Source organism: Vulpes lagopus, chromosome 12 (assembly GCF_018345385.1).
Source record: "Vulpes lagopus strain Blue_001 chromosome 12, ASM1834538v1, whole genome shotgun sequence".
Taxonomy (NCBI): domain Eukaryota; kingdom Metazoa; phylum Chordata; class Mammalia; order Carnivora; family Canidae; genus Vulpes; species Vulpes lagopus.
In genome coordinates this window covers 31,307,414-31,333,032 of record NC_054835.1, presented here as the reverse complement: position 1 = coordinate 31,333,032, position 25,619 = coordinate 31,307,414, and the positions used below count along the sequence as shown (strand labels likewise).

The 25,619-nt window shown below is 38.9% G+C and overlaps 2 protein-coding genes across 9 annotated transcripts in view; one reads left to right on the top strand and one right to left on the bottom strand.

Annotated features, from left to right (window-relative positions):
* Window positions 1-49: 49 nt before the first annotated feature.
* On the bottom strand, window positions 50-6,512 carry LOC121472763 (cytochrome c oxidase assembly protein COX11, mitochondrial). Its single transcript, XM_041724135.1, has 4 exons — window positions 6,079-6,512; window positions 2,664-2,819; window positions 1,171-1,296; window positions 50-496 (listed from the first exon to the last, which is right to left on the bottom strand). The coding sequence occupies exons 1-4, from the start codon at window positions 6,451-6,453 to the stop codon at window positions 314-316; spliced, it is 840 nt and encodes a 279-aa protein (XP_041580069.1). The 5' UTR covers window positions 6,454-6,512; the 3' UTR covers window positions 50-313.
* Window positions 6,493-25,619, top strand: part of STXBP4 (syntaxin binding protein 4) — a 158,071-nt gene continuing 138,944 nt past the window's right edge. For 3 of the 8 annotated variants that reach the window (XM_041724132.1, XM_041724127.1, XM_041724124.1), the window contains exons 1-4: window positions 6,493-6,620; window positions 19,245-19,321; window positions 20,185-20,306; window positions 24,387-24,519. In XM_041724132.1, the coding sequence (XP_041580066.1) occupies window positions 20,260-20,306; window positions 24,387-24,519 (180 nt within the window). In that variant the 5' untranslated portion in view covers window positions 6,493-6,620; window positions 19,245-19,321; window positions 20,185-20,259. The remainder of the gene's footprint in view (window positions 6,621-19,244; window positions 19,322-20,184; window positions 20,307-24,386; window positions 24,520-25,619) is intronic. The other 5 variants (XM_041724130.1, XM_041724125.1, XM_041724131.1 and 2 more) reach the window with 3 other exon arrangements.

Here is a 25,619-nt window from a genome sequence, read left to right as displayed (position 1 = left end):
CTGAACCATCAAGTCCATGCCTACAGATTAAAGAAACAGAGCAGTTTCCTTTAATATTATCTAAAATTTATTATCAATATTACTTTTATTATATTCTATGGTTTTGAACAGTCATATATTCTAAATAGGCATGTGGATTCCTTATGATAGAAACCGTTCAATTTTATGTAGGGTAAATTAGCTGATAAAACAGCATTATATAATATTTAAAATAGCTTCACATTACTGTAGAGTATTTCTCCCCTGAGAAGACATCTATAGATTCATGATTTTTCAAAAATCACAAATCTGAATCAGGACTTAGGTGCAGACTTCAATGATAGCCTGGAACTGGCAACTGCTGCCCCTCCTTTGCTTCAAAAAACGTATAAGAAAGAGTGATGAGATCAACATTCACCATTCTTGGATCTTCAGCAAATTCAGGATCAATGTAGAAAAACACTGGCATATCTACTTCCTCTTGTGGATTAAGCCTTTGTTCCTCAAAACAGAAGCACTAGAAGTTATAGAAAAGTATTTTAGTTTCTATAAGAATAGGTGTTAACAATGGTTCATTTCTTGGCTCTAGTAAGCACACAATACTATAAAAAAATATAACTAAATATAATCTAAGTTCTGTGACAGAACGACAGTAGCTTTGATTTTTGCTTTAAAACAGACTCAAGGAGTGCCTGAGTGGCTCAGTTGGTTAAGCACCTGCTTTTGGCTTAGGTCATGATTCCAGAGCCCCAAGTGAAACTCGCTGCTTAGTGGGAAGTCTGCTTCTCCCCCTCCTTTTGCCCCTCTCCTTCCCACTCGTGCTTGCTCACTCATAAATAAAATCTTTAAAAATTTTTTTAAAAACCAGAGACTCAACAAATTTGGTGGGGGGGGAGGTGCAGAGGGAGTGGGAGAGAAAATCTCAAGTGGACTCTGAGCACAGAGCCAGCTGCCAGGCTGGATCCCATGATCCTGAGCCAAAATCAAGAGTCCAGTGCTTAACTGATTGAGCCACCTTGGTGTCCTGCTCTTCTTCTGATCTTAAGAGCAGACACCCTCATCTCAACTTCTGCATAGCTGTTACAAACAATGGAAAAAAGTTTGATGTTTAGGAGAAATGAATTTTCAGAAACTAGTTTCTACTAAACACTGTAGTAAGTTTAGTACTAAAGTTTGCATATAGAGCTGTACCTGTATTTTATTGAAATACTGTCCAGCTTCAAATGGTACAACATTGTATGTAGAAATTCCAATTACTGGTTTGTCTGTAGGATTCTTAGCTTTATAAAACGCCAGTGCAGTCTCTCCTGGTACTACCTGTTTTAAGGAAATATACATTATCAATACTTTAAATCTCACAGCTCCTAAATTAGTCATATTATTTTCCCTACTAAATAAGTCATTTTTCCTATTACACCACAATACTTTACCTAAACTAATGTTGAGGGTCAGCAAAATAAATTGTGAATATTACCCATGAATATCTGCAGACATTTCCATCTGCAATTTTACTTGCAAATGTCACTGGAACCAATGCTCTATTCATAATTGTGGATTGTCCTCTTGTATATCTGAAGTATTCAAGCAATAATATGCATTAAATTATTTAAAATGTCCAAGGACAGCCAAGCCTATCATAGCCCAAGCCTCACTTAACACTTATACTTCAATATCATATGACTGACATAAAGATTCTAAGAGGTTACCAACTATAGTAAACAGAATAAAACTGAATAGAACTTTTGAAAGAACAGATTTTTAAAACTTGCAAGGCTTTAAAAATATAGATTTCCAAAGGATCCAGTCATTTGTACCAATTTAGTCACTTATATCTTGTATACTACTATGTGATTAGAATATTCAAAATTATTAACCTATAAATCCCTCAATCATTGAAGAGATTCACTTATGTTTACTAACCTGGGTGGACACCAATATTTATAAGGGCGTTCCAACAAGGGTCACAATGAAGCTTTTCTGGCTATTCCCCAGCTCATAATTTCAATTAAATCCTCTAAAATTCCAGTTAAGATTTTAGGAAATTTTTAAGGTATACCTTTTCTGAAGTAGAACATGACTATTTAATACGATTATTTCAAAGCTTTTTTTTTTTTTAAGATTTTATTTATTCATGAGAGAGAGGCAGAAACACAGGCAGAGGGAGAAGTAGGCTCCATGCAGGGAGCCCTACATGGGACTCGATCCCAGGTCTCCAAGATCAGGCCCTGGGCTGAAGGTGGCGCTAAATTGCTGAGCCATGCGGGCTGCCCACTTCAAAGCTTCTCAATTATTTTTTTTTTCTTTGAGAAAGGGATACTTGTGATATAAATCAGTAAACAACTACTCATTATAACCAATGATTTTCAACTTTTCCCCCTTATCTATACCTGAGAGAAAGTCAACTACATACCATCAGAGAGTGAACTCTTAAAATGACTCTAATAAGAACAGATGACATTTTCCATTGTTTTAAACTGACTTTTACTACAATATCATATAACTTAAAGTATATTGCTACATTAGGTATCACTGTCAAAAATAGTCTGTAATAAAAGACATAGCAATAGAGTCTAAGTATTTTGACAGTAAGTTTACATGAGTATTTCCTAAATTATGAAACAGTTTAAGTGACGAAATATTTAAAATGCAAAAAATAATCTTTTAATAACTACTTTATCACTTACATATATTTCTGTTTGCTGAGGTCTAAAATTCCACTGGAGACTTGCATGCACATCTGCATTAAAGGTGACTTTAATAATTCGATCCTTAACAGGCACCATGTTTTCAATCTGGTCTGATGCATGACCTGCTACTGCTGACCCTCCAAGACCAGTAGTCTAGGTATTAAAGATATTAAGAATATTACAGGATAATATGTCAGTACTTTCAGGTGATGATTTAGTCGATAAAAACAAATCTTAAAAACAGTAATCTAGTAGAAATCAAGTTTTTATACTGTCAATGACCATCTCCTATGAATGTGTCAATGGTTTGACCACCTTTATAGTGTCAAGGGCCTATGTCTGTTAGAATGACTTCTATTTCTTCAGTAATCACTTGGATTACCAAATGAGTCATTTGGGAGAAAGAGATTCCCCATTGATAATATATAGCTCAGAACTTTAGCTTAACTTTCCATTAAACATATTTCTACTTACTGTGTTTCATATAAATTATTAGTCATTAATAGAGGTAAACATTACAACTCTATCATTTCAATGAAACTAATTAATTCCATTATCTACAGTCCTGTCTGACCCTTTTCCACATCATAACTTTTATAACATACATTAGTTTGTAGTTTCACTTCTGTATTCTGCTTTTCTCAAGCATCATTAAGTGTTTTTCCACGTTGGTAAATGATTTTGTAATTTTTTTTCTGTTCTTTAGTTCAGCTTTTATACATTATCAGTTAATGAGAAAAACTGATCCCTTTGGCAACTGAATCAACTAATCACAAGACATCAGGGTAATCTGTATCTGATATTTCTTGCCTATCTTCACTGGCATTAATTATCTCATTATCAGAGATGTTTAAAAAAAAATCCTTACTTCCAGGGTCATCATTCTTCTGATGCTTGAGGTTGCCAGAACTCTGGTCTCCGGATAATTAATCTGTTACTATACTAGGAGAAAAATACCAAATTTGAGGCTAGGGGAAGACTCCCAGCAATATGTAGTATCACTATCTTCTATTTATTACGCAAGTCAATTAACTGCACTCAACTGCCATGCAACATTACTGAATTACTTCATAAACCTACAAGCTGCATTAGATGGCAAGCCTTTACTTATCCTTGTTTAGTAAATAAATTCTTCTGCCCGAGAGAGCTATAATGCTTAAGTTTTAAGATGTAACTCCTGAAGAATGTGAGTCACTTGATTAAAGATTCCTGAATGTATTCTGACAGTCTTTGAATTTGCAAATTTGATAGAGAAATTAACAGAAAAGGGCAATGAAAATATGTCCTGGGCTCTAGTCTAGTTCTGCTACTAAGTAGTTCCAAGAACTGAATAAATCTTCCTCTGGGGCAGGGGGCTACATTTTCCCATACTCATGTGAGGTCACTGTATTAAATCATTTATGTATAATTCCTTATTTTTGGCTCTGAAGTTCTGTGATTCTAAAAGTGAAAGGGATGCTCTTTTGGAAATGTCCCTATGTAATATCCAACTTGATTTAAGATTACAAATTATAATTTTTTTTTTATCCTGCCCCGTATTTGCACACACATGCACAAAATATTGTCATTCACTTCAGTGTGAAGCAGAGTTTCTCTGGCACTACGGGCATTTTGGATTGAATAATTCTTTAGGTTTTTCTGGGGGGTCTTTGGTGGAGAGAGGGGGGAGTGTCTGTCCTGTGCAGTGCTGTATGTTTAGCAGCGTCCCTAGTCTGCCCACTAGGGTATCAGTAGCATCCTCCCTGCTCACTTCCCAGGTTGTGACAACCAAAAATGTCTTCAGACTTTGAATTCTCCCTGAAGAATAAAAGTGAGCCCCTCTTCCTATGGTTTGCAGAGATTTATATTTGATATTCTGGATTCAGTTTGGTTTATTGATTTAACCAACTGCTAGTTTGGGGATTCATGCTAGGTCCAGGCTGCCCTCTGATGAAAACTAATTCACATTCTGCACTCATTCTCCGGAATCAAGCTGCTGCATGCCTCATAAATGCTAATATTAAAAGACTGAAAAAAGTCTTTTTGACTTCTGTTTTGGTTATTACGGAAAACAATGGCAAGTTAATCACCAAAAGGAGAGAAGCCAGCCAGTAAGCCAGGCATTAACAATACCGGCAGGAAAAAAGCAGTTAACCAGTGATTGCCAGCTTCACTACACATTGGGATCACCTGAGTAATCTTTAAAAAATTACTAATGCCTGGCTCCCACTCCCAAGACATTCTGATTTAACTGCTTAGGGATGTGACCTGGATGTCAGGATTTTTAAAAGTTCTCCAGATGAGTTCCTCTCATCAAAACGAAGAGTTGGGAGAACCACTTACGAAATACTTAGTGAATGAAATGAATGTAGCTCTCATCTATGTTTTTTTTTTTTTTTTTTTAAAACTTTTTTTAATTTTTATTTATTTATGATAGTCACAGAGAGAGAGAGAGGCAGAGACACAGGCAGAGGGAGAAGCGGGCTCCACGCACCGGGAGCCCGATGTGGGATTCGATCCTGGGTCTCCAGGATCGCGCCCTGGGCCAAAGGCAGGCGCCAAACCGCTGCGCCACCCAGGGATCCCTCATCTATGTTTTTTGAACAAACTCCTGGCCCCTCCTCAGAACTCCTAATCAGAATCTCCGGTGTTAAGGGAGCCCTAACAGGTTTATTAAAGAAGCTCCACTAGTGAACGGTAGCGCCTAGGGAAAGCAGCAAAACCTCCACTTTAAGAATGAAGGAGAACCAATGTGACATAATGTCTGCCTTTGTTTATGGTTCTCAAATATTATGCTGCACCGAAATCCCCTCAGGGGCTCATTAAGTCACAGAACGCTGGGCCCCTCCCCCAGAGTTTCTGATTCAGCGGCTCCGTGGAGTTTTTAACCCAGCCCTGTGCACTCAAGTTCCCAGGTGACGGGACGCTGGTCCTCCGCAGGAACCACACCTGGGGAACGAACGCATTAGGGTTTCTGCTCGAAAGGGGAGCCGTGGGTAGTAAGCACGTTGCGGTCCGGGATTACCAGTGGAGGGAAGCCCCAAACGCCTGACTCGTGCTTCTGCGTGGGGATTAAACCGATTTACAAGCATAGTCCCCGCGTTTCCAGGGTTACCCTTCGCACCTAAACCGCACACGCTTCACAGAACGAAGGTACCGATGCAGTGTACGTGCCAGGAGCAAACACGTGTGTGAAGGGGCACAGGCCAAGGCGCACGGCTGGAGGGTCTCACCCCGCAGCGAGGTCGGTGGAAGCACGCCCGCCGCAGGGCCTTAGCTTCTACTTGGAGCGTTACCACTAACTTCCGGTAAGCGCCGGCAAGTGCTTTTTACAGCCCGTTTCCTCTCAGGTAGCGGCTAACGCCAGGCGTCCCCTCCAACAGGACGCGGAGGAGCGACCGCCGTCCCTCCGGGAGGCAGCGCCGGCCCCTACCTGGCAATACAGCCGATAGAGGGGCACAGCGGCGTAGGACGCTCCCAGCATGCCCACGGCGGCCGCGGCCACGTACGTGAGCACCGTCTTGTTCCGACGCCGCCAGTCCTCCTCCTGCGCGCGAGTGAAAGGGTTCGTGCTCTTCGGACGCCGCGGCGGCGGCGGCGGCGGCTGCAGCGCCAGCTCCGAGGCCGGGCTCGGGCGCCTCCAGGTCCCGAGGCGCCTCAGCGCCCTCTCAGCACCTCCCGTCCCACTCCTTCCCGGCCTGAGACAGGGCACTACCCTCTCCGCAGCCCTGGCCGCGGAGCCACGGTGGCTCCAGCGCCAGCCACAGAAGGCAACGGGTCTCCACGGGGGACGCCAGAGCCCTCCCATAGCGCCCGGGGGAGAGAGCTCCCGGAGTCGGGGACGAGACGGCAGATCTCGCGAGGCCTGCGCAGTCTCGCGACAGCTGGGGTGAGCTTGCCGCTGCCGTGGCTACAGGGCTCCTCAGGTGGCGGCGCCTGCGGTCGCGCTACGGAGGCCCGGTTGCCGGATTACGGGTAAGTTCGCGTTTTGCTTCATGACTTTCCTCCCACTTTGCTTCCCTCCGGCGCCTTATACTAGCTTACTTTGAGGGAAACGCCATGCGCTCCGCGGGGGTGCAAACGCCTCATCGTTTGGGCTCGTGTCTGATCTTCCTAAACTCCACCATCCTTTGTTTCGACCTAGCGGCCCTCAGCCGCCGGCCCGCTGCTTACTGCCCTGGACTTGAGCTCAGGGACCACCTCTTCCAGGAAGCCTGCCTGGTGTTCACCACAGCGCACAACAACACTCACACACGTGTGCGTTTCCTCAGCCCCTGGGAATCGGCTTCCACTTCTCTTCGGATGCCCTCTAACCACTTGTCCAGTGAAAATGACCAGTTCTGGAGCAGAGAGACGTTGTCAAACGAGTTTGTCCAGAGGAGAGTGACCAAGACAGGAACATACTTTAAGGCAGGATTGAAAGAAATGGGGGATGTTCATCTTGGAAAAGAACCCTGTCGGGGATGTACTACCTCTTCTTCGCTTGACCCAGAGGACACGCTAGGACCTGAGGGGAGAGGCAGCACAGCCTCTTTTGCTGTAATGGAAGGAAAAAGCTTTCTAGGAACTATAAAGGAGCTGATGAAAGCCCCCATTCTGAGGTTTGGCAGCTCGGGGATGATGCCTGCATCCCTCTATGGTCTTCTGTCCTTAGGCCAGTTATTCCATCTCAAGGTCCTGGTGGCCTTGTTAATAAAACGGAAATCATAAGAGTAAACGAGAATATGCATATCAAGTGATTTTCACTGTGCCCGAGACATAGGAAAGCTAGTAAGCGTGAGGCTGCCTTTCTTGTGTGTGGGTGTTTTGGTTTGTTTTTAGGGTTATTTTATTCATGAGAGACACAGAGAGAAAGAGCAGCAGAGACACAAGCAGGCTCCCTGTGGGGAGCCCGAGTCAGGACTGGATCCCAGGACTCTGCGGTGACCACCTGAGCCAAAGGCAGACGCTCAACCACTGAGCCACCCAGGCGTCCCATCCCACTCTCTTTCTAATGACTCTTTTTCTAAAATTCTCTTTTTCTAAAATTATTCCCACTTCATGGATGACACATATAAAAGACATTTAATCTAAAAAAAATTTTATTTATTGCACTTTTCCTCAAGCCAGACCTTGTTCAAACTTACTGAGGCTACCGCACAGAGAAAAGCAAACACAATCCCTTCTCTTAGGAAGTGTACTTTTTACTGAGGGATTCTGGAGATAATCAAGTAACAGATATATAAATGAGGGAATTTCAGATAACAGTGCAGTGAGACAATAGGATAGAAGAGTGTGATTGGGAATAATGAGAAGGGTTAGTGAGGTCTTTCTCAAGGTGTGACATTTGAGCCTAGTCCTGAATGATGATAAGGAACCTACCTATACGGTGACAATTCCAAACCATGCAGAGTCCCAGAGGCAAGTAAGATCTAGATAGCATTGAAGAATAAAAACAAGGCCACTGTGTTCCTGGCATAGAGAATAGGGAGGAAAGTAGTAGGAAATAAGGTCAAAACAGGTAGGTTAGGGGCCAGATAATACAGACCATTTTAAGCCATATCTAAAGGTTTGGATTTTATTCTGAAAGTAATAGGAAGCTACTACAGAGTTTAGGTTGAAGTATACAAGTGATATGATCTGATCCCACATTTTTTTTTAGGATTTTACTCATTTATTCATGAGAGACACAGAAAGAGAAGCAGAGGGAGAATCAGGCTCCCTGCAGGAAGCCCGATGCAGGACTCGATCCCAGGACCCTGGGATCACACCCTGAGCTAAAGGTAGACGCTCATCCGCTGAGCCACCCAGGCATCCCTGATTCACTTTTTGTTTTAAAGGGTTTTGTTTATTTATTTGACAGAGAGCCAGAGAATACAAGCAGGTAGAGGAAGAAGCAGGCTTCCTGCTAAGCAGGGAGCCCAACGTGGGTCTCTGTCCCAGGACCCTGGGATCATGACCTAAGCCAAAGGCAGACACTCAACCACTAAGCCACCCAGGCCCTAATTCACATTTTTTAAAAAGCTTTTATTTATTCATTAGAGACACAGAGAGAAGCAGAAATACAGGCAGAGGGAGAAGCAGGCTCCCTTGAATGAAGCCCAGCATGGATCTCTGTCCCAAGACCCAGGGATCACGACCTGAGCCAAAGGCAGATGGTCAACAACTGAGCCACCCAGGTGCCTCCTGATTCACATTTTTTAAAAGATCTTGGTTGTGTTGTGTAGAATACATTAAAGGGAGGGGGGCAAAAACGGAAGTAGAGCAGTTAGGAGGCAATTGAGGTGAGTAGATGGTCACCTTGAGTGAATATGATTAATTATTAACTTGTCACAGGGCCAGAAAATTGCAAAGCCAAAAATATCTTCTGAATCTTTCCTACTTTGACACAAAAACTTGAAAATGCTATGATTCTACGAATTTATTCGTATTGTTTTGTGTTTGAAAATCTTTTTCATCTACCTTAGTTCTTGTACCAGATTATCAGCTTTTTCTGGATAAGACCTGTCATATATTAAGTTTCTTACAGCATAGACTCAAACCTCATGCAAACGTTAATGTCACTGAAACCAACAATACATTCCGTTAGCCATTTTTTTCCTCCAGGCCCCCAATACGTAGCAACAGATAGCCATATACATATATCAGTAATAGTGTCTTTGTCTTGGGATCTGTTACTTTGGGGTTTTTTTTTTCGTTTTTTTTTTTTTTTTAATTTTTATTTATTTATGATAGTCACACAGAGAGAGAGAGAGAGAGAGAGAGGCAGAGACATAGGCAGATGGAGAAGCAGGCTCCATGTACCCGGAGCCCGACATGGAATTCGATCCCTGGTCTCCAGGATCCTGCCCTGGGCCAAAGGCAGGCGCTAAACCGCTGTGCCACCCAGGGATCCCGTGTAATTTTGTTTTGTAATTTCAAATGAAACTATTCCTTTCCAAGGTGCAATAATCTTTTTTATTTATTTATTCATGATAGACATAGAGAAAGGCAGAGAGAGAAGCAGGCTCCATACCCGGAGCCCGACGTGGGACTCGATCCCGGGACTCCAGGATCGCGCCCTAGGCCAAAGGCAGGCGCTAAACCGCTGAGCCACCCAGGGATTCCCCCCAAGGTGCAATAGTCTTGATAGCGGTAAAATGGTGTTAGCTGTAGTTCTCATGAGTCTGGGTGTGCTTGTAATATTGCATACATCATTATGATAACTAATGCTAACCCATGAGTTCGACCATGAATGGAGGAGCACCTCAGGGCAAGGTTATTACCTGTTCTTCAGATAGAGGTATTGCTTACAAACTTAAAATATTAAGGACTGGACTGACATTTCAGACTTAGCACCTTTAATCTGTAATATCATTTTTTAGAAGTAAACCTTGTGAACCCTTTCTAGTTTGATCATGTCCAATTTTATATAATAGGTAAAATTTGTTGTTATACAAGCCGTTTGGGGAGATGGGGGTGAACAAAATGGGTGAAGATGGGAAAAATGGGGGAAAACAGAGAAACCATTGATAGTCACACATTTTCTTATCTGATTATTGGTTTTCAAGCTTTATGAAGACTTAAAGATTATAAAGAATCGTTTTAAAAATTTGGTTTGTAATTCCATTTTTGAGTGTTTTTAATGCATAATATAACTTGAGGAAACTGCTACTTAAATCTTATCATGTTAGTCCCTGAGCTGCATTTCTCAGCTATTTGCCTAATAAAACTACTAGATCCATTTGGCAGTGAAACATCTAGCAATTATTCCAACAGTACTAAAACTGTTTATTTAGCTGCTATTTATTATAATAATCTCCTCATCCCTAAACAAGAAAGAGTAATGCATCTCAATAAATATTAAGAACAAGTGAATTGTAGTTCATTTGAGAATAAGCTGGGCAATCACAGTTTTCAGTGATTGCAGTGATGGCATGAAGTTGTCTCATGCCATCAAGAGTAAGTCTTGATCTCCTAGTTTCTTATTTCCTGGCAACTTCCTTTAAGTCACATATTTGAGGAGCTACTCCATTTAAAAGATCTTCAATAAGTTTATATATTTGACAGACCAGGTGAAATGAAAACAAGTCATTCATCCGTAGAGGGCATTTTTAAAAAATGTTTATCAGGGTCAGGGCCAGCTTCGTGGATAGATGACCCATGCAGTCAATAAGAGCCTGCTTTTTAAAGGGCCTTTTCAGCCCTGGTGGCTCAGCAGTTTAGCCCAGGGCGTGATCCTGGAGACCTGGGATCCAGTCCCACATCCGGTTCCCTGCATGGAGCCCTCCCTCTGCCTGTGTCCCTCTCTGTGTGTGTGTGTGTGTGTTTCTCATGAATAAATAAGTAAAATTTTAAAAAAATAAATAAAAATAAAGGGCCTTTTGCCCCAAATAGACAGAATGACATTTCAGCATAATTCGGCCTAAAGCCATGTCAGCCTTCCTGGGATAAGCAGAGTTAAAAGCAGAGGCAGAAAACGGAAAAATGCAAAAGCAGAGAACCCAATCTCAGGAAGTAAAAGCAAAGAGATGAGGCAAAAGGCAAATTCAGGTCTCCTGAGAGTAGTCAGGATCTATAAAATAACATCAAGCAAAATTCCAAGCTCCTTACCGTGCCCCATAAGACCCTAGGTCATCTAGACTCTTTGCTTTTTGAACTTCATCTGCTGTTTCTCTCTCTCCCCACATTCACCATGTTCTAGCCGTACTTCTTTGTGTCTGTAAATACCCCAAATTTATTTTGCTGCCTCAACACCTTTTCTCTGCCTGGAATACTGTCTCCCAGTTTTTTTCCTGGCTGACCTATTGTTTGGAGCTTAGCTGGAACACCACTACCCAATCTAAATCAGCCCGCGTCTGTCCAAGTTACATTGGTGTATATGAAATCCAGTTTGTTTCCTTTTTTATTATTATTTTTTCTCTCAACACTAGAATGTAAATGCCATAAGAGCAGGGACCTTGGCTTGTTCCCCACATCATCACAAGCACATAGCTTAGTGCACATGGTTGTACTGAGTAAATGTTTGGGGGATGAGTGCAGGAATGAAAGCAAACAGAAGGCAGTCGGTAGTGTAAGGAAACTTTTGAGAGCAGTGAGCTGTTGCTCTGATGAAGATCTCCTGTTTGAGAAGATTAGAACTCCTCCTTTCAAGCACTTTTCCAGTGTTTCCCACAGGGTTGGTCTGTGTGTTCCAGGCAGTTGCTATGTGTCCACCCCCACCCAAGGCAAGTGAGCAGCATTCCTGAACTGCTTAGATTCTTTTTTTTTTTTTTTTTGCTTAGATTCTTAAGAAAAAATTCATTAGCAGTAGGAATATTGCCTTTCGGTACAAAATAAAGAAGATAGATTGCCTTTGACTGATACTTTATATCTTAATCTCTTAAAACTTTCATGTTATTTCTTAAAAGATCAGTTAAGTAGAAAGGTCAAGCCCAGGGAAGGAAGCCATTCCTGATTATATGACCCTAGGATTATTTAAATACTAATACTGTCTCAAAGAATCTGTGCTGTGATAAGGTATAAGACGTGTTGCCACAGTTTCTAAACACTTTGTTTTGTGTCTTCAAGTATAATGCTGAATCTATAGGTCTAACTTTACAACAAGAAATATTTAACTGTTTTCATATTTTAATATAGCAGTTCTAGTTGATCTATAAATAGTAAGCATTTCCAACTTGTCTGTCACAGAATCCAAACAGATTATTTATTAGGTAACCAGCACTGTCATTCCCACCTTAATGTAAAATTTGTCCTATCCAAGTCCTTTTTTTCCTCCCTTCCAGTTCCTTCCAAATGACCTGACTACTGGCTACCCTATACCACTCACGCACCAGACTGTGTCTTTGAGGTGTATGCACATTTTATAAGGAAAGTCCTCCCCTCAAAAAACTCTGAGGAGCTTGTAGTTCTGTAAGCCAGGAACAGAATTTTTTATTGATAGAACCAAAGAACCTTTAAAAATCACCTGATGAATGATCTTGTCATTCTACATATGGAGAAACTGGGGAGCAGAATCGTTCAGTGACCACTCCAAGTCCTTTGGCTAGTGGACAGCACACATGGAGCTCAAACCCAGGTATCTTAACTTCTAGACAAGTGCTCATCCCAGTGCAATGCCCTTGTAAAAATAAAACGTGTGGCAAAGAGAATTCCAAAGTGTTTCTTTTTAAATAGGCTAGAGATGATTAATATGAGAGGAAGTTTACATTAAGTACTATTTGTACTGTGAGTTTCTTAGCTATAAGTCTTCTTTTTAAACTCTAGGAGGGAAAAAGTGTCTTTATTTTTACTACTTGCCAATTTGCTTACAAAGGATTAGTTATAAGAAATTATTATTTTTTAAAGATTTTATTTTTTCATGAGAGACACAGAACGAGAGAGGCAGAGACATAGGCAGAGGGAGAAGCCCTGATCCGAAGGCAGATGCTGAACTGCTGAGCTACCCAGGCATCCCTATAAGAAATATTTAAAGGGTATAGCCAGTTTTCTCTGGGAAATACCAGGTCTATGTTATTTTTATTTTCTCTTTCGCTTTGCAACATTTGCTGATACTTTAGCAAATGGAGATAAAAAAAGAGAATGACATAAAGGAAAATGACATCAAAGGAGACATAACCAGAAGGGGCTAATCTATCTTCTTTCTTCTTTTCGTTTTTTTTCTTTTCTTTTCTTTTCTTTTCTTTTCTTTTCTTTTCTTCTCTTTTCTTCTCTTTTCTTTTTTCTTTTCTAGAGAGGGGAAGACAGGAAATGGGTATGGGGGGTGGGCAGAAGGAGAGGGAGAAAGAGAATCTTAAGCAGGCTGCATGCCTAGTGTGGTGATGGTGGTGGTGATGATGATGATGATGATGATGATAAGAAAGGAAGAAGAAGATGATGATGATGATGAAGGTGAAGGTGAAGGGACCATTTCAGTGTAAAGTAGTAAGCCCATACATCTCTCCTTTATTGCCACACCTTGTCCTTCCCTTTACTTCTAGTTTCTTTTCACTTTAGAAAAACAACTAAATGGCATAGAGTTCCTGGACTACACAACTTGTTAAATACTTTGAAGTAAATAATAGATATTTTAAAGACATTAAATAAACAACAAAGAGATTAAATTACCTAGGTATTAAATAAGCAAAGTGTGAGACCCATATGAGACACCTTGGAAACACTACAGAAGGCCACAAAAGAAGATTTGAAGAAATGGAAAGACATACCAGTTCTTGGGTAGCAGGACTCAACCGTATAGATACTTCCTCAATTATATAGTACTTCCTCAATTATAAATTTAACATGATTCCACAAAAGTTGGCATTATTTTGTTTTGTTTTGTAAACAGAATGAGATTTTGAAGTTAATATGTAAAAATAACCAAAAATAGCCAGGAAAACTTGATTAACAAAAGAAGTAATGAGGGAGTGTTGGATTTACTATGTACAAAACATAAAGCCTCATCACTAAGATAGACTAACCAGTGGGCCAGAATAAAAAGCACAGAAGTAGGCTCAAATATTTATGAGATGGATTATTTATAGTAATGTTGTTGAGGCAACTGAGTGATATTCTTGGGAGAAAATAAGAGTTGGATCTATACCTTATACTGTACAATAGGTGGATTCCAAATGGATCAAAGATTTTTAAATAAGACTATAAAAATACTGGAAGAAAATACAAGAGAGTTCTTGATAACTTTGGAGTGTATAAGGACTTACATTTGACTTAAAACCCACAAATCACGGAAGATTGATAAATTCCACAGGCCTTTGTATAATGACAATAACAACAAAATCCATAACTAAGAATAAAGGAGGAAAAATATATTTACATTTCTTAATGCAGACAGAGGAGATAGTCTCCCTGGGAAAAAAGAACTCCTAAAACCTAGATGGAAAAAAGTTAACCACAAAAAAAAAATTGGCAAAAGATATAAAAATAAAGTTCACATTAAAGGAGACACTAAATGGTTCTTAAAACATAAAAACAAATGTTCATCCTCATCAATCTTAAGATCTTAAGATACTGGGCAGCCCAGGTGGCTCAGCGGTTTAGCGCCAGCTTCAGCCCAGGGTGTGATCCTGGAGACCTGGGGTCGAGTCCCACGTCGGGCTCCCTGCATGGAACCTGCTTCTCCCTCTGCCTGTGTCTCTGCCTCTCTCTGCGTCTCTCATGAATAAATAAATAAAATCTTAAAAAAAAAAAATCTTAAGATACTATTTTCATCAACAAGATTGTCAAAAATCCAGAAGTTATGTAATACACCGTGTTAATGAGAACGTGGAGTATCAGGCACTATTATTGGATAGGTGGTAAATTAGGGCAATTGATGATTGAGGGCAGTTTGGCAATTTCTATCAAATTATCAAGTGAAAAAAATCAAGTGTATATAAATGCTGATCTATTTTTGAGAATTTGTCATACAGATAAATTTGCACACATGTGATGTGACCCATATGTATGTAGGGTTTTCATTGCAGCATGTTTATAATAGCAAAATATGTGAAACAATTTAAGTATCTATCAATAAGGGAATAAATAAATATGAGAATAAATTCCATAAAATGGAATGCCATGCAGCTATGAAAAATTTTAAAAAATTAGGGAGGACCCTGGATGGCTCCATCAATTAAGTATCCAACTCTTGATTTCAGCTTAGGTTGTGATCTCAGGGTTGTGAACTTGAGCCCTACATCAGGCTCCACACTGGGCATGGAGCCTGCTTAAGATTCTTCCTCTCCCTCTCTTAAAAAAAAAAAAAAAAAAGGATGCTATGTAAAAATGGAAATAATTCCAGGTTCTACATTAATTTATAAAAACGAGATTGCACAGCTGTGCTTACAGTTTACAGGACTACTGCATACACCAGAGGACCTGTTTACATCATGTATATGACCCATACCCTCAGGGATTATACAGTGCACAATATGAACAGCTGGATGCTTTCTGTGCATTGTACCTCCTTTCTTAGTCGAAACAAAAGCAAAGGAAACAATATTCATATTTGTCTATGCATAAAGGAACTAAAAATATTCACAAGAAACAAAAACAGGGGTACTTAAGTATGTGGAAATAAGTGTGAAGATAGGATAGATATATACATCCATTGCATAGACCTCATTGTAATGTATTAGCAATTTTTAAAAACTGAAAAACATACTATTATCAATAGTATGAACATTCATTCAATATTATAATTTCATCAAGTTAATATTTACCATCTTTTCTGTCATATGTTTTTATCCCTTTTTCTCCAGTTTTGATCTAGTAAAAAGAACTAGTTGTAGAAAGTATTGAATGTAATCTCTTTGGGAATATAAATTAAGTCTATTATTCAAACTTATGCATCGTAGGCAGATTTTTTTTTATCTAATGAAATTTCTATATATAATTTAAACTGTTTTCATCAAAGTAAAGCTCTCATTTGTTTTCTGAAATAGACTTATTTTATAAAGCAAGATTTTTTTCCCCTAGGGTTCCACTTTCTCTGTTGTTGCTGACCTCACATTTTTCCCTTATGAGTCACTAAACTAGAAAAACAATATCTTTTTCTTGAATTGGCATATGTGTGTGTGTGTGTGTGTGTGTGTGTGTGTGTGTGTGTGTGAGAAACTTCTGTGTCATTCATTAATGTGAAGTTGTGGGTGTGTGTGTTTGTAACATTACAGAACTTGGTTGGGCGGCTTGCTAGCTTCTGTAAAGGAAGGAGTAGAGAATAAAAAGAAAGGGAAGGAAAAGGCATTTTATGAAATTTAAGGCTTAAGGATATGATAATGGATACCTTGTTCATTAAAAAAAAAAAAAGAAAGCCTGCTATTTGGTGGATAAAACTAAACCCATTTCTGTTAGTTTAATCAACAGTATCATCTCATATAGACAACATATTAGTACTTCTAAGACTCTCACCCTATATTTTCAGAAAATGAAGTTTTTCTACATAAATCAGCTTCCCAGCATGCTGTAGTGGAAAAAGGTTGGGTTTGGAGCTAGAGAGAATTAGGTTCACATTCTACTTTAACACTGTGTAGCCTTGTGGTCACAGTTTCTCCGTGACAAGGTTTTCATTTATGTAAATATAAATATGTAATTATACCTGCCTTGTGGGGCTCCTTTGAGGGAAGTTAAAATCCTCATTTGGCCACATTGGTGCTTATAATGATTCTGTTCTGGGTGGGGTGGCCTTCCTCCATGCTCCCCCAGCCCCCTGTGCACACACTGTCAGAGCACTTAGCACCCTCCTGATGTCTGTTACTTCTTTTTTTACTGTCTCCAGGGACAGACTCAGCTCCAGCACTTAGGATACTGTCAGGTGTGTTAAGTGAATGAAATAATTTAAACACTTAAATTTCATTTCAATACTTTAAAATAGAAATATTTTTAAATGCCTTGTTAAGTTTGACATTATATGAAATCTGTTTTTGCATTTTAGCCACAATATATCCATTAGACAAGGGTATGCTTCATCACTTGAGGAACTCTGTGTCCCTTTAGGACAAATCACCACTAGATGGTGATCACCACTAGGCTGGGATCTTATTCGCTTTGGTGTCATTTCTCTGCTGGTTTTAATCTGCATGCTTCCCTTGTTGCTTGCTGCCACAGGGACTGAAAGTTGAAGCAGGATTTTAACATTCAGGCCAGTGGAACAACACTATGTTAGGTTCCCAGAAGGTGGTTGGCTCTTTCTTTAAGGCCTATTCAAGTTATTTACAGCAGAATGTGTGGTTTCTCCCTCATTCAATGGTTAGAGAAAAGCTGACATAATCGCCTTGATTTTAGTTCTCTGCCTCAGTTTTGCTCTCCCTGGAATTTTGGTTTTCTGAGTCCTTAGCCTCTCTGGAATTCTGCAAGAAGAGTTCCTCCTGAATCTCCCTCCAGCTGTTTCTGAGGCCAGAATTTTGCTTTGAATCAGTTACTAGTATGCAGAAATTTCCCCTCAGCAACTCAGAGATATGCCATCCCTGTTCACCCCAGTACACAATACACATATTCCCAAGTTCTCTGTGTGGGCTCAAACTCACAAATGTTTAAGAAGTCAGGGTACCTGGGTGGCTCTGTCAGTTAAGCATCTGACTCCTGATTTTGGTTCAGGTCATGATCTCAGTATTGTGAGATAGAGCTCCCCGACAGTCTCTGCAAGGCATGGAGCCTGCATAAGATTATCTCCCTCCCTCCCACTCCCCCTCACCCAGTTTGCATGTGCATTCTCTTTCTCAAAAAAAAAAAAAAAAAAAAAAAAAAAGGAAACAAAAAGAAAAAAAAAATGGAAGCCTTGCCCTAGTTTCAGCTTCTTAGGTCCTTTATCAGTTATCATCTCACCGTCTATTTTTTGTCCTCTAGCAATTTGTCAAAACATTTTATCTGATGGCTCTTCTCCCATTTATTCCTGAACATTATGAGTTTATACTCTTATAAAGTGGCCTCTTTGAAGGGAAGATACATGCCAAGGTGAAGCTTCTACATTTTCTACATTATTTTTCTTTAGAGAATTTTTTTTTTTAAGATTTTATTTATTTATTCATGAGAGACACAGAGAGAGAGAGAGGCAGAGACACAGGCAGAGGGAGAAGCAGGCTCCGTGCAGGGAGCCTGATGCGGGACTTGATCCCAGGACCCTGGAATCATGCCCTGAGCCAAAGGCAGATAGATGCTCAACTACTGAGCCACCAGGTGCCCCTCTTTAGAGAATTTTAGTTTTAAAAATGTATCAAAGTATACTTGACACACAGTGTTACCTTAGTTTCATGTGTACAACATAGAGATTCAACAACTGTACATGATGCTGTGCTCATCACAAGTGTAGCCACCACCTGTCACCACACAACACTATTATGATATCATTGACTATATTCCCTATGCTGTACTTTTCATCCCTGTGACTTATTCTGTAACTGGAAGCCTGTACCTCCAACTCCCCTTCACCTGTTTCTTCCATCCTCCCAGCTCCTTTCCATTCTGACAACTTTAAATGAAAATCAGATTTTTAAAAATTTAGCTTAAGAGATGATATTGTTTTAGAGAGAAAGCATACATATGTGCAAGTTAGGGGAGGGGCAGAAAGGGAAAGAATCTTAAGCAAATTCCTTGCCCAGCAAGGAGCCCCACGTGGGGCTCCATCTCACGCCCCTGAGATCATGACCTGAGGTGAAATCAAGACAACGGAGTCACCCAGGTGCCCTTAGATATAGTTAATTTATAACAAACAGTACATATTTATAGTGAGAGAATTTGGTAAATTTTGATATGTGTATGTATTTGTAAAACCATCACTACAGTCAAGGTAGTGATTGTACTATGAAGAAACTAAGGCTTGGAGAAGCCTACAAACTCAAATTGGCACCCAGGTGTCTGTGATGCCAAGATCCATGCTCAAGGCTCCGAAGTCTGAGTGCTAGTTAGAAAAACAACCACTGACTGTTTCTCATTTGTGTGAGGAAAGCACACAGTTTCTGAATCTAGCTATTCATTTCCTTAATAAGAAGGTTGTGCTAAATATTCTTAGTGTCTTTTAAGTTTCTGTACTTTATCCACATTTCTTCTGAAGAGATGACAAAGCTCTATTCAAATACAACTTTAATTAAATGAAACTGCACCTTTCTCTTTAATTTTCACAGAAGAGCTATATGAGACATTAAAATCATATGTATTTTTTTTTCATAGGAAAGTATTTAAGAAGCTCGTGGATTAATATGAATCAAAGTAATATAAGATCTGCAGGAAGCCCCTCAAAATAGCTGGTAAGACGATAGGAATTTGTTTTTTTCAACAGTCTATTGTATAATTATTTTATAGACATTCTGCCTATAAACTTTCTAGCCTTGTGATTACAAAAGATATTTGTCACACTTTCATTAGTATGTGATTTTTATTTTTATTATTATTTTTTTAAGATTTCATTTATTTATTTGACAGAAAGAGAGAGGGGGACAAGCTGGGGAGCAGTGGAGGAAGAGGGAGAAGCAGGCGCCTGCTCTGAGAGCAGGGAGCCTGATGAGGGGCTCAATTCCAGAACCCTGGGATCATGACCTGAGCTGAAGGCAGATGCTTAACTGACTGAGGCACCTGGGTGCTCCTGTTATGTGATATTTTAAGTGTATTAATGGTGGAAACTATATTAGTTACCTGAAGTTCAGCTGTATTCTTCACCTCTGCCAGAAAATGCAGTTGTTGTTTTTTTTTTTTTTAAAGGTTTTATTTTATTCATGAAAGCCACAGAAAGGCAGAGACACAGGCAGAGGGAGAAGCAGGCTCCCTGAGGGGAACCTGATATGGACTCAATCCCAGGACAGAATCATGACCTAGCCAAAGGCAGACACTCAACCATTGAGCCACCAGGTGCCCCAGAAAATGCAGATTTTACATAGATACAGATAATGACGTGGATGTAGTCCTATAGCCATGTCTATATGCAGAACTGTTTTCATATTTCTCAGATATTATCAGCAATGACTAAAGTGCCATAGTTCAAAATATATAAAATACATCTAACATGTATATATAGATACATATTGTTTACATGTATATAATTTTTTTAAGCAAAGTTGAAGTTGAATTTGACAACTTTTAAGACAAAGTTTATTTTCTATTTCTGCATTCTTAGGAAAGGAAGAATTTCTAGACTCTTCATCAGGATCTTCAATTACACGGTTAAATCTAAGGCTCCTGTGGTAAAATCATGAATAAAAATACATCTGCTGTGGTATCATCCAGTCTACTTGAAAAGTAATTTTTATGTAAATTTTTAAAAAGTAATTTTTAAATCTAATATGTTTTGAGCTATCATAGTTTGAAATATGTAGAATGGTAATGAACTTTTTTGATTGAAAATTTTATATAGTTAACTGAGGTTTAAGGTAGAGTAAAAAGTTGATCAATAATTACCTTCCAACATAAATCAATGTATGGGATAAATTCTGCATTCTTTTTTATAATTTTTTATAAAAATTGTTTTTTTTAAAATTTGATCTGATTTTTTCGAATATCTAAAATATTTTATGATTCCAAGTTAAAAATAACATAAAGTAACAGTGGTTTTGCGGGGTAAAAAACCACCCAAAATACCTTGAAACAACAAGCATTTATTCTTTCTCATGATTTGGTAGGTTGGCTGAACAGTTTTTCTGTTATATACCAAAAGTGCAGGATGGCCTCATATGTTCTGGCACCTCATCTGGAAAGGTTGGATGGCGCCTCTTTGAACCTGATTTCATTCTCCAGGACGGTAGCTCAGGCTCTTTCCCATGATGGCAGAATGTTTTCCAGCAACACACCCACGTGTTTTTCAGATGTCTTATTTCCCTCACATTCCCTCACATGTACCATTGGCTGAATCAGTTCGGATAGCCAAGTCCAAATTCAAAGGGTAGAGATACAGACTTTACTTTTTATTTTTAATTTAAAAAATTTTTTTTTAAGATTTTATTTATTTATTCATGAGAGACAGAGAGAGAGACAGATGGGACTCCTGAGTGGCTCAGCAGTTGAGCATCTGCCTTCAGCTCAGGGTGTGATCCTGGTCCCAGGATTGAATCCCTCATTGGGCTCCCTGCAGGGAGCCCACTTCTCCTTCTGCCTGTGTCTCTGTCTCTCTCTGTGTGTCTCTCATGAATAAATAAATAAAATAAAATCCTTAAAAAAAAAAGAGAGACAGAGAGAAAGAGGCAGAGACCTAGGCAGAGGGAGAAGCGGGCTCCCCACAGGAGCCCAGTGCAGGACTCTGTCAATGAGCCGAAGGCAGACACTCAACCACTGAGCCACCAGGTGTCCCCAGACTTTACTTTTTAATGGAACAACAGTAAAGGCACATTCCAAAGGGCACACAGACAGGGATGGGAAGAATTGGTGGCTGTTTTGCAAACCGGTAACATACATATATAACAGGATATATTCAGAGAAGTCATTCTTGCCTTTCATTCACTCCGTGACCTCATTCTTCCTATAGATAACCATCTTTATTCTTAGTTCTTTTTCAGTGCTTCTTTTTGCATAACCAAATACATATAAATATATACACATTATATAACAGTATGTGTATATATATGAGATATATATATATATATATATATATATATATATATATATATATATATGTATATAATAGTAAGCACATGCACACCAGCCCTCAGGTTCATAGGTCTTCCCTGGAGAAGAGTATCAGGCTAATTAAATTGAGGATGTCTTTCTCTGACACCTCCTGAGAGCACTGGAAAAATGTAGTCTCCATGGGGCACAAGCAAGGCCCATCTCTGTGGTATGGAAAGAGCTCCATGTACAGAGCTCTGTGCCCTTGTGCTGAGCAGTTTTACTTTCTAGTACAGCATAGAGTTTTGTCCAACTCTTAAGGGAAACTCAAGCCCATGGGAAAGAATCCTATAACTGAAGCAAGATGGCCGCAAATATCCAGGCTCTGCCTCTTAGGTTCTACTCATCAGCATGTTCTTAACAAAAAGGCAACATGTTATATATACTTTTTGATCTTGCCCTTTTTTTTTTTTAACTTCTATCCTAGTGATCGTATCAGTCTATAAATGTCTTCCTTGGACCTTGTTATAACTGTAGTATTTTATCCTGTGAATGTACTATAGTTTATTCAGCCAGTACCTTATTGACGGACAGCCATTGTTTGCAAGTTTTGGAGATTACCAATTATGCCAAAATGAATAACCTAGTATACAAATCATTTTGTATTTTTTGCCAGTGTATCTTTGAGATGGATTCCTAGAAATGGGATTTCTGGGTCAGAAGGTAAATTTAGAGATTACCAAATTCTCTCTTTAGGATCTATGCCATTTTACATCCTCGTCAACGGTATACAAAAATACCTCTTTTCCTGAAGCTTTGTCATCCCAGTATATTGTCAGTTTTAAATATATGTTGATCTGATAGGTGAATAGCAATATCTCTGCCTGGTTTTAATTTGCAATTCTCTGTGATTAAAGTTGAGCGGCAGAACTATTCTTAACAGCCAAAAAAAGTAAATAATATAAATTATTAGCATAAGGGGGTTTTAAAATAAGGTCCTAGCAAGTAAATGCTATATGGAAATATAGATATTCTATTGGATCAGAAAAGGAGGTCTCCATTACTGAAACAGTAACGTATGGTAGGGATGGTGTATTTTCACCATTGGAGGAACTTTGCATTTAGATGGTTTAAGAGGTTATGTGAGGTACTTAATGAAGTACTTTAATTCCCATTCCCCTTCCACTCTCATTTCTAGGCTTCAGTCTTATGCCCTTACAACTTAATATTCCACTAAGAGTGGGCTGAGCTTTTGAAATTTGTAATAGTGAAACATTATGGACCCAGTCCTGATGGCCTCTTTTCCTAGCTAATTGACCATTGCCCTAGAAACCAGACAAGCCATCCAACACTAGAGCCTTAATTCAGTATAATAAAAAGCAAAATATTTAAAAGCAGGGAGGTTTGTAAGATTTTTTTTATAGTTTAATTTCTTTCAATTTTTTTATGATTTAACTTTTGAATGCACTTGCTTAAAGATATCATTAGAATTTCTATGGCAAAAGCTAAGAAAGTTTTTTCTAAAAGCTATAATCATGTTTAAGATATAAGGCAACTCTTTTTTAATAGCAGTTTGAGTTTTTTGATATGTTTGAAAATAGCTGAAAGTCCTATATTCAACAATGGCTTTAATACGGCAACAAAGTAGATCTTATACCACAATTTACCTCTGGAGTTATACCACAATTTACCTCTGGAGTAAGACAAACTGGGTTTCCGTTGCTGTTTTCTGACTTCATAACCTTAGACCACCAAGTTAACCTTCCCAGATTTTGGTGCTTTTAGGAAAATAAGAGTAATAATCTTAAGAGTTGTAAAAATAATTAAATTGAATGGCATAACGTATATATATTGATGAACACAGTGCCCAGTACATCACTGGTAAGCGGGCAGCTCTAAGCCTTATTTCAAACTGTTCCAAGTTTCTGTTCTGATAGGAGTGTTCAGAAACACAAATAGGGGGGTATACCTTGCACAAAATTCTTTTGGCAGTAATGACATTGCTTTTAAGTTTGATGGAAATTATGGATGGAGCACATGCTTTCTATGAAAACATACTCTTCCTAAATTAAAAAGATAACTTTTCCTTTTGAGATTCAAATGGAGGTCATATTTATTTTGTTATAAATGGCCTTTTATTTATTTATTTTTTAAACTTTTATTTATTTATGATAGTCACAGAGAGAGAGAGAGGCAGAGACGCAGGCGGAGGAAGAAGCAGGCTCCATGCACCGGGAGCCTGATGTGGGATTCGATCCTGGGTCTCCAGGATCGCGCCCCGGGCCAAAGGCAGGCGCCAAACCGCTGCGCCACCCAGGGATCCCATAAATGGCCTTTTAAAAGACACTTTAAGTGTCTTTTACCAATAATGTCTTTTAAAAAGTCACTTACCTAACTCATTAAAATCTTTAATTTTGGAATCCTTCAGTGTAATCTAAAAGTCAACTAAAGGCACATCTCTTCAGATCCCTTTAATAAATATTTACATTTATTTAAATCCTATGTTGAAGGTATTTTTCTTTGTTCTGCTCTAAAGAAATAAGTATTATTGCTGTGATTTTGTCTATGGTTTAATTGTTTCATAGGAAAAAATAAATAACAGAGGTAATAGAATCCATTTGTTTGCTCTTCTGTCACCATACTTTTCTAAATGTCATTGCTAATATGTACTGAGTATTTGGGGTTATCTAGATCTAAGAATTTGGTTTAACAAGTAGTTTAAAGAGAAAGTAGGCAAAGATCTCTAGGCTAACCTGTGAGTGCTAATTTACTTTATCTTAGGGATCCTGCCTTTCAGATGATTACAATTACCAAGGAAACAGGCCTTGGTCTGAAGATCCTAGGAGGAATTAACCAAAATGAAGGTCCCTTGGTATATATTCAGGAAATCATTCCTGGAGGAGACTGTTACAAGGTAAAAATGAAAATAAAAAATAACACTTCACAAAAAAACCCAAATCACCAGTGATGAAGTTTGTTTACCTACTACATCAAGTAATTTTTTTTTTTTTAATTTTTAATACTAGCTGAATGTCCACTGTGACTTTCTCAGTGAAAGATCCTGCAAGCACTAGAAAGATAGGCCTTTCCTTCAAGGAGCTTTTTATCCCCATGAAAAATGTTTGTAATTAAAATAATTAATTGAGGGGCGCCTAGGTGGCTCAGTCAGTTAAGCATCTGCTTTCAGCTCAGGCCATGATCCTGGGGTCCTGGGATTGAGCCCTGGGTCCCTCATCGGGCTCCTGGTTCATTGGGTAGCCTCCTTCTCCCTCTCCCTCTCCCTGTTCCTGCTCTCTTTCTCATAAACAAATAAAATCTTACAATAATAAATTGATAGCAGTGATGCTAACTCTTCATCTGTTATCAGTGGTAGCAGACTGCAAATTTATACTTAAATACTTTCTCTTGGTGTTTCTTGGCATTTTATTGTTTGGAAAGGTTATCAAAAAGCATTTAATGAACTATATTCTATATTTACCACTAGAGAGCAGCACAGAGTTATTAATGTGCCTGGACAGTATCTGGTCAAATCCAACTGAAGAAAACAGCTAAAAGAGAGAAAGGTAGAGACAGAAGATTAACTAGGTTTATAATACTTACACTTATTTTTGTATGCTTCTTCAAGATGGAGAGTTATATGCACATACAAATCAATGCAAATACAAATCAATGCAATTTTATTTTTAAATGTTTTTATTAATAGCATTTACTGTGTTCTAAATATTGTTAGGTTATATTAATAAATTTCTAATCTGCACAAAATTTCTGCATAGTGGATATATTCATACAATAGGAGACACAGGCTCATAAGATTATCCTTACTAAGTTCCTAAGCTGAGCAACTTAATATTTTTTAAATGCATAGGAGTGCTTTCACTTGCTCTAATTTTATTTTAGTATATTGTTTCAGAGCTAACAATATAGGTAGTCCTCAAGTTTATAGATGGATTATATAACACTTATATTTCCAAACTTCATATGTTAAGGGGGCTCCTGGAACTCAGAAGGAATCTT